General features: G+C 39.3%; 1 protein-coding gene across 2 annotated transcripts; it reads right to left on the bottom strand.

Moving 5' to 3' along the window:
• Nucleotides 1-55: 55 nt before the first annotated feature.
• LOC119736206 (peroxisomal 2,4-dienoyl-CoA reductase-like) lies at nt 56-9,096 on the bottom strand. Of its 2 annotated transcripts, none has more exons than XM_038210239.1 (9): nt 8,931-9,096; nt 7,798-7,866; nt 7,036-7,087; nt 6,363-6,428; nt 5,703-5,772; nt 4,800-4,924; nt 3,275-3,368; nt 2,453-2,557; nt 56-1,342 (listed from the first exon to the last, which is right to left on the bottom strand). In XM_038210239.1, exons 1-9 carry the CDS (start codon nt 8,996-8,998, stop codon nt 1,140-1,142), a joined length of 852 nt encoding a protein of 283 aa, XP_038066167.1. In that variant the 5' UTR covers nt 8,999-9,096; the 3' UTR covers nt 56-1,139. The 2 variants fall into 2 exon arrangements, with proteins under 2 accessions (XP_038066167.1, XP_038066166.1); XM_038210238.1 differs by having other exon boundaries at nt 56-1,348; nt 8,931-9,094.
• Nucleotides 9,097-9,257: the final 161 nt, after the last annotated feature.

Raw genomic sequence — 9,257 nt, 5'->3', positions numbered from 1 at the left:
TTTGTGTTGTGTAACATTACAAAACTCATTATAGGGCATACACGACTCAAATAAATCAAGTATATCACAACGATACATTTTATTTCTATACAAAATTGACCAAGCTGAGTGAATTGGTCTTTAAAACGTTGCCAGATCTGCAAACATGTCCCTGACATATTGAGAAGAACTCCCCATGCAATGAAATGAATGAGTCCTCATTTGCATAGCGGTGTGCGATTGGATCTCACCGCAAAAATGCACTGCATATGTATTGCGCTGCTTGCATATATGAATAACGGTGCGAGAACATAATCGTCAAGTCGTTAGATTTGTCGCAACCCGGCCGATTACGTACTAGTCTTATACAAGCCGAGCCGATGGATTTCGACTGAAGTTCACAGACAAATATGACCATCTAACGACTTGTCATCAAGTCTCGCAAAATCACCGTTTGTTGCCATCAGTTCTCTCTTTAAATATATGGAATTTTGGGGCCCTTGCACATGAGGGTTTGTAGCAAGTAAAGGTCAACCACTAAAACCAGACTTTAAAGGTAGCATCAATCATTTGTACCTTGTGAATTCTGTTCGTTTGAGGCAACAAAAGTGCTCAAAATCTAAGCAAGGGTACTCAACAGCTAACCCGATGAAGCTTCAGCTCAGTGAACCTGTATATTCCGAGAAAACAATATTCTAGGATAGCGATTTCAAATCAAAAGTGGCCGAGTCACGTTTTAAATTGGGCCTGAATTCAGCGTCCGAGACAGGTTCTCAACACCTGCGCGCGCTTCGCCGAATTAAAAACAAATTACTAACGGAAATTTCCAAGAATGCGTCTTTTAGACACATTGTTGGAAATGACCTTCTTTCAATTGATTTCTTCAAAATGACAGCTAGCCAGAAAGAATAATTTCACAGGGAGTTTAGTCTTTAAACCAAGTATGCTTTTCAATAATAATTACTTCAGTTACTTTTCGGATAGCTGCAAATTATGGACTGTACCTTTAAACTATATGATAGCACTGCTCGTCTCACAAGTGACACTAGGAGTCATTGGACAAGCACAAGCATTATTTTTAGCCATCATATAATTGCTCTTGAAACTTGGTATGTACATAAACAGGGATGTGTTATTTAAGATGAATACTGAAGTCCACTCTACAGTTTGGCTCCCATCTGTTTACTGTAGAAGCTGAAGTTGTTGTCACAGGTCATCCAGTGCCCGCCGTCCACCACGATGGTGTGGCCTGAGATGTAATTGGCAGCTGGGCTGGCTGCGAAGACGGCACAATCGCCAACGTCCCGCTTGGTACCCATCCGCTGGAGGGGAAAGTTCCTCAGTACCTCTTCATCAAACATACCTGCACCTGGGAGAAAAGAAGGACGCATTCAAGCCAGGCAAATTCTTGAAATAGCTTCAAAAACTGTTCAATGGAAAAAGAACCCATGGACATTTAAATCTCATCAGAGATTTTGAGATTTTGAAAGAGTTGGTTTGTATACATATCACTCCTAGTTTTCATTGGTACATTGGCCAAGATAAAAAAATATCAATTTCCATCTTTGGCAACCTTATTTTGACCAAAGAAATATCGGCAAATGAAGAAACTTATGTCACAGCAATGTATGTGATGTCATACCTCCCTTCACTCAATCAAATGGGGCCAGCGTTTTACCAGACTGGTTTGAAACATGATGTGAACGTTTCTCTGCAGAAACTTTATAAGTATTGAAACTTTATAATTTTATTAAAAACTTTACAACTCTTAGCAAAATTAGTTCAATCATGATGAAAATTAGTGTCTCTTTAAAGGACTCTTTTGAACTGATTAACAACGAGGTCAAGTTTTAATAATAATAATAATAATACCGGAGTCTTATATAGCGCACGTATCTACCAATAATTAGGTACTCAAGGCGCTGTAAATTATGTCTATTATTAACCCTACCTCCATAGGGGGTATGCAAAATCGTATTAAATTTGGAGGATTCAGGACTGTTAGGGCTATAGAAAGGTAAATAAAGTTTATGAGAAATACGAGATCCATTATGTAGCACCTTAAAAGGGTTATTATAGTAGCCACTGCCAGAAACACCAGGGCAAACCCCTTCTCTTAGCAATAAGTGTTACTGGGTTCTTTAACGTGCATCCGAAGGACGAAGCAATAATGGTAAAGTGCCTTGCTCAAGAGCACAAGCACCATGTTCCCAGGATTCGAACGGTCCCACGGTCAGGATTCGAACCCATGTACCACGGCACAGGAGTAAAAAAACCGTAACCACTGGACCACAGCACCCCAGCAGCAAGTGTTTAATGTTTACAATTAGAATGATACTGTGCAATGATCATAATAAAAAAATTAACAATGTATGTGAGAACTTTTTAAGTTAATTCAACATTGGGTTTTGCCGTTTACCAACTTTTTTTTGTATGTAGACTGTACATTCATTTTGAAAATCCTGCATTTTACCTAGCCGCCTTATGCCCTCAGTGTCAGCAATAGGTCCTGGAGCTATGCCCACCACACGGATGCCCTGAGGTCCCCACTCATTGCACAGTGTCATCGTCATGGAGTCTGGATAAAAAACACAAAGACAAACCAAAATTGATAAGGCTGGTGAAGTATTGCCTAATTAAACTTTTATGGTTTAAAGAAATTAAAAGGTTTTTAAAAAAAAAATTTAGATAAAAGAAATTGACCAGCTACCTCCGGATTGCTATTCTTGGGCATCCCCCCACCCCCGTAACGTTTTGAAATCTAAGTTACTTTCTCCTGCATTCTCAGGCAATTTGAGAATAACTTTAGAAGCTTTGAGTCAAACTTTTCCAGCTATTTATTATTTTTGGCGTAACGTACAGTTCAGGGTTCATTTTTGTACAATAATGTACGTGTACACATGTCGCGCTGGAACTGCACAGCGCAAAACAGCACGTGCTTTTCAGCATCGCAACTTTCAGAATCACATCCTCGGACCCGAGCGATCATAACACATATCCCACTACGCATGTGTAAATAATCGGTCTCCATCGATCTACTTCAACCACGTTCTCATGGGACACATGCACGTAGTTCATATAAGATCGAAGTAATGTACATGTACGTAAGTAAATTTCAGCAAGCAAAACCCGATATGAATAATAAATAAGTACATTCTACCCCCCCCCCCATTTTTTCAACAGATTCACACGATTCACATGGGTTGACTTTTGAGGCCCCCCCCCCCCAAAAAAAAACCCGGATTTCTGGGGAAAACCGGAGAAATCACATCCGAGTATGATCCCTGATACTTACCAATTGCTGCTTTCGCTGCACTGGCATGGATCTGAAAAAGCTGGCCTCTATAAAACAGTGTTGCAGATATATTGATGATGACACCTCCATGGTCCTAAAAGAACAAAGCAAAAGAATTCAAACAATGTTCGTCGATTGTAAACTGAAGTCAAATTTCAGTCTCGTATGGTTTCTTTTTATGCCTGTGGAAAAAAAAATCAGATAACTGCACGACAAGTTTCTATTTAGTATTTTCAGGATTCAATGAGAAAAACCTGGCCATCCCACATACATGTATTTCTTTTACTGCATACAAAGTCAGTAAGCAGCCTTCCACATTTTCAATACTAAAAGTTACTCATGTACATCTTGTATGTGATTCAGGTTCAGGACTGCCGACAATGTACAGTTTTTTCAAACAAATAAAGGAAATTGTAAATAATGTGATTACAAAAATATTTGTGACCTGCCACAGCATAATGAGGAATAACCCCCACCTTTGACTTTTCAAGTTATGTACATCATGTTAAAGCGCAAATCATTGGCCTTCCAATGACGCCAAATTTATTTCTGTAGCTGAATTCCAAAGATATGCCGCAGGAACTTTAACAGTGTCCCGCCAATCTTCGCCAAACTCATTTCGAAAAAAAAAGGCTTTGAAAAAAAAAGATACACATTGCGCTGCCAAAAGCATTGATAAACGTTCTTCAGTTTTCCACTTTTGCGGGTATTTTTTTATATAAATGCATAGTGTGAATCTTGGATACCTTGACTACTCAAAAATACCAAAAAAAACAATCAATATCAATTTTGACATGATTTTTCTACTGTATCCGACTTAAGGCGTTGATTACTCAAAACAAGGTTTTGGGGGACAATCCTCATTTTGCATCATCAGGTCACGTTTAACCATCAGAAATAGTTATCATATAATATTTTTTATTGTAATATTCGTTTCCTTCTTTTATTTAGACTTGTGCCAGTCTGAAGTCCTTTCTGTCTATCCCACTTGTTCAGAGTCTATGGTAGCAGACCAGTAAATAAACTTCCATAGACCCCAATGGTAAATGCTCCCACTTCAAAAATTCGGGAAAAATACTCACAACTCTCCAAGGTGTTCGAGACATACATCAAATTAAAGCTTATTTCATCATCTTTCATTTTCTTTTCAATTTTCGGGGGGTCAACTGATGACTTTTAGGAGAAATTTCCATCTGAAGATGATCACCCCTGAAAATAGTCCTGAAGCCCATCGCCATTTTGAAAAACGATGCCTACACTCCATTGCAAAATAGAGCGCTTTTAGGGTCCAAATTACATAAAAATTACACAGAACTGCAAGCTCCCAGTCCTGTGCACGGCTTCCACCCATATTTTGTACAAACCCTCAAGTTCATGGCCCACAGCATGCTCAAATACCGAAGATTTTGAGGGCATGCAAATCGTGATTTGGCCGGCGCAGGCAATTTCGGACCGATTTACTGGTCTGCACCCCTATAACCCTAGGCAAGCAAAGGGTTTACGAATGATATCAGAGTTGGCATACCCTCATGTATTTTTCGTAGACGGCTTTGCAAGTGTTGAATGTCCCCACCGTGTCAATCTCAAGAACTGTCTTGAAACCGTTGAAGGACAGACTGCTGGCCGGTGCTGGAAAATTTCCGGCAGCTCCTAAAAAGGACAGATTGCAATTTAAAGAATGTAACTTTACAAGCAGCTGAAGTGATTGTTAGCGGTAGCTTTCACTTCCTGCATGGCCTATTCGTGGAGCCAAAATCAAAATTCGATTTATTGAAACCAAAGAATAGAATCTTTGGGCAAAACTGATATTTCAGGAAAATGTTTTTTCCATTTTTTCCCCCAGGCCAAATTTTGTAAAAGTTGTTGAAAGAGAGTTTGGATACTGCTTTTCCACTTTTTAAACTTGTCCACTTTTTTGGATAAACAATTAAGCGTTCTCGCTTAATTGTTTATCCAAAAAAGAGAAACAATAGCAACACAGTACCTTGCTCAAGGACACAAGCATGCAGAATTCCCTGGTTGTGCAAGTCTTATAGAACATCCCATCCAAACCAGATACTCTACAGCTATAATCACAGGCACTGAACTTACATTTCAGTTCGTTCAAATAACAATGGCTCATTTGCTAACATTACTACCAACAATCTTTTGAATAGTTGGGTTGGTGCAGTGGTTACTTTCCTTGCCTTCCACCGCTGTGGCTTGGGTTCGATTCCTGCCCGGATCACATGTGGATTGGGTTTTCAGTCCCTACTTGATTAGGTTTTCCCCAGAATATTCTTCTGGGGTTTTCCTGCTACTTCTAAAAAAAACTGTCGTTTCTTCTCATTGTCTCCTCTCTACAGGTTTCGTCAGGCATTCGAGCTACAGTGCCTACTACTAGAACCCTTTTGAGGACTCACAAAAAATTATCGAAATAACTATTTACCATTGACGAGAATATCAATTCTTCCATAATGATTGAGAGCTTGCTCAACACTGCGCAGCACTTCCTCCGGCTGAATAAAGAAGAAAAAAAAATTCATTATAAATACGTTTAGGGAACTGTTCGGAACCTATTTATAGGATAGAACGTTGAATGTTTAAAACCAGATACAGACCCCGACAATAAACTTTACCAATTGTCGCAATGTACATGTGAGAGAAGAGACACTATTGACGCTTATAATTATGCACTTCTATATTGCTACACAACACATTGCAGAGAGAAGTAAATGCAACGGAGGAGAAAAAACAGCTAAAAAGAAACAGCCAAAAAGTGTGTGTTAAGAGTTTCGGAGCTTTGGGGATAAAGGTCAATGATATGCGAGCAGATTCGGCCGGCCGGGCGCCTTGTATAGGAAATTCCGTAACCTGTTGTTGAATTAAAAAAAGATGTCAGCCCAATTGACCAATCAACAGCTTAGTCCACATTTCTGATTTCTAAAATCTGTTGACTGGCGCGCAGGGTCTCATAACATTTGAATTGCTCTGATACATAAGACGTTAGATACGGAGAAGGCTCCGTTGGAAAGCGGGCGATACTCAGACTAGGGAGGGGTAGGGGCTGGGGGAATTAATTTGTTTAAGGAGGTAGTTTCAAACTTACCTTTCTGACATCAACTTGAATTGGTAGACATCTTTGTCCAGTGGCACTCTCTAGTTTCTTAGCTGACTGAGAGAAAAAAAGGAATTGTTTAGAATTACTTTTTCATTCTCCAGAAAATCTATGGTACGGAGCATAGGTATGTTAAGTAAAAAGTCTGTCAATGGCTTGATCAGGCTGGCGTTTATCTCCGGTTTCAGTAGCATGAAACGACTGAGAATATTTCTACTCCCCCTGGATGGGATGCCAGCCCATCACAGGTTACTCCCCAGCTAATGCTGGTACCCATTTATACTTCTAGGTGGAGAGATCAGCGAGTTGGGGTGAAGTGGCTTGCCCAAGGACACATACAGCATACGACCAACAGCTGGATTCTAACCCCTGACTCTCTGATCGTGAATCACGAACCCTAACCACTAGGCCACACTGTAAAGTGGACTGGTCCATTTCAATTTGCGAACTTGTTCAACGAGTCTCTCCACACCGAGTACATACAGGATACAGGTACAAAAACAGTTTTGTTTGGTCTGGTCAAATTAAACAAATAAAACTTGTATTTTGGCATGTGGGGGGGGGGGGTACCTTGATACACCACTGGGTTCTTGTGACTACGAATTGTCATGATCAATTACTTGCAATTGATTGCTTAGGTCATAGTACAGATTAAGATGATTACCTCTTGCAATCTATTATATTTTCTGCTGGCTATAACTGTGTTGCACTGATGTCTATGAAAGAAAGAAAACAATGATTGATATCAAGCACTAGTATGGATACAATAGTGAATGGCTTACTGTTTATAGCGAAAAAAGTGTACGTTAAAAATATTGCTGGTACATGTAGTATGATCTGGGAAAGTGTATTGTTTTCAAAGGCAGCCTTAGGCCGAGTAAAAAGAAAAACAGTTCCTCATCACAGCTTGCCTCCTTGTTCCTGCCTGCCTCTAGTCCCACTAACTGGGGCGCTAGAACTCCTTTTTTGACATTTGGGATGTTGGTCTGTCGTAGTACGACAGACCAACATCCCAAATGTCAAAAAAGGAGTTCTAGAACTCCTTTTTTGACATTTGGGATGTTGGTCTGTCGTAGTACGACAGACCAACATCCCAAATGTCAAAAAAGGAGTTCTAGCGCCCCAGTTAGTGGGACTAGCCTGCCTCCTACATTTTTTTAAATTCATACATTTGCAATATATTTTTCAAATAAACTGTCACTGTATTGTCTTTATATTCGTTACCAACAAAATTGTAGCTATGTAGAAAGGACTACAGCTCCTTTGGACACAATTTTGTATCATCAACAGAGTCGAGAAAATGGAAGAATCCCGCCTCCTCCATTTTTTCACAAAGTCTGGACGAGAAACTATTTAATTTTTTTTACTCAGTCTGACATTATTTTTCAACCAAACAATTCACAGATGTAGTTTTGGTTCACTGTACCTCATGAAAATTTCCGCAATTGTGAAGCAAATTCCCGATCCACCACCTGTGATGAAGGCCACTTTTCCCCTGAAAGAAAAACCACCAAGCACAATTCAATTGTAAAAAGGTTAAAAGTCCTGATTTCATACTAGTAACATCCTATCAAAATCCTAAACATCAAAATCCTAGGGCATAACCATCACAGTTATTGCCAGCTGAGCGTTCTTCCTTGTTGTTTCTGCTCTATTATTCTATAATTATAGTTAATATAGTCATGATAGTGAATCTTAAGACAAGAATATATTTGACAAATTAGAATCGTTTATTTTCTTTTATTTCTTTAAACAATAACTAGGCCTATTATTTAAACTTTAGTTGTTAGACTGCAATTGGAACAGATTTTAGACCCCTTGGCTTGGCCTTGTTATCAGCGAAGCTAATACGAGATCAGACTGGGACCGTGAGTGCATAAAAACGTGCAAAATTACTACTGACGTTTTTTTACTCACCATTTGGCTAATTAATGCCCACACAGCACATACATCAAAATGCTATAGTTGCAAGCATGTCACCTGCAAAATTTGAGATCTTAAATCCAATTTTAAGGCAAGGTTTTGGCACTTCAAAAACCACCCACGTCATTCTCCATGCTCTGGAAATATATGTGTGATTCCCAATGTATTCTGGGTAGGTGTAGGAAGAGCCTTGCAGCTTACTTGTTTTTTAATCAATGGCCAAATGAACATAGCGCCCTCTGCTAAAAAATGAAACATTTTGCATTCACTCAGATCAACAAGAGGGCGCTGTTTTATCTACACGATGAAAATGTTATAGCTGAGGAGTCTTTTTGCACAATGCATTGCAGTACACATCAACGTGATGTTTCACGTATGGATTTCGATAACTCTCTGCAAAATTAGAATTAAAAGCTGAATTTTTGGTGATGCAATGCTCACAACAGCAACTTTGCTAGGCAGAAGTTTCGGGGATTATTGAAGAAACTGTAGTGAGTAAGAAGCTTGCAAATTTGATTCACACTGGTTTTATCATGCAGCACAAAGTTTTGCACGATATGGATACCTTAAGTTTTGGGACTCTCATACACTAGTATTGAGAGTCCCAAATTTTCGGACTAATACGAGATTACTTACGTCAAAATATCGGGCTTGAAAACATAGTCGTAACTGGTCAAGCACACATCTACGTCTGGGCTGGCCATTTTAAGTGTCAATCCAACAGACAGTTCAGGCTTGGAGTTGACACAATCATGTTAATACATTACAAGTTTTACAACTCTAGTTGCAGTTTACCCGTTTTGCCGTACGCGTCGTCTATCGCACGTAAACTTTACGTTAATAATATTACCCACCACATGTTATTATCCTAATTTCATACCGCCCTCTTGTGTCGAGTTCACCCGGCATTTACATGAAATACGTACAGCGATTGACAACTTACTAAAAATCGCTAGTTTACTC

This window comes from Patiria miniata, unplaced genomic scaffold (assembly GCF_015706575.1).
Source record: "Patiria miniata isolate m_02_andy unplaced genomic scaffold, ASM1570657v1 HiC_scaffold_29, whole genome shotgun sequence".
Lineage (NCBI taxonomy): Eukaryota > Metazoa > Echinodermata > Asteroidea > Valvatida > Asterinidae > Patiria > Patiria miniata.
Note: the sequence above shows the minus strand (reverse complement) of the source record. Positions and strands in the feature narration are given on the sequence as shown.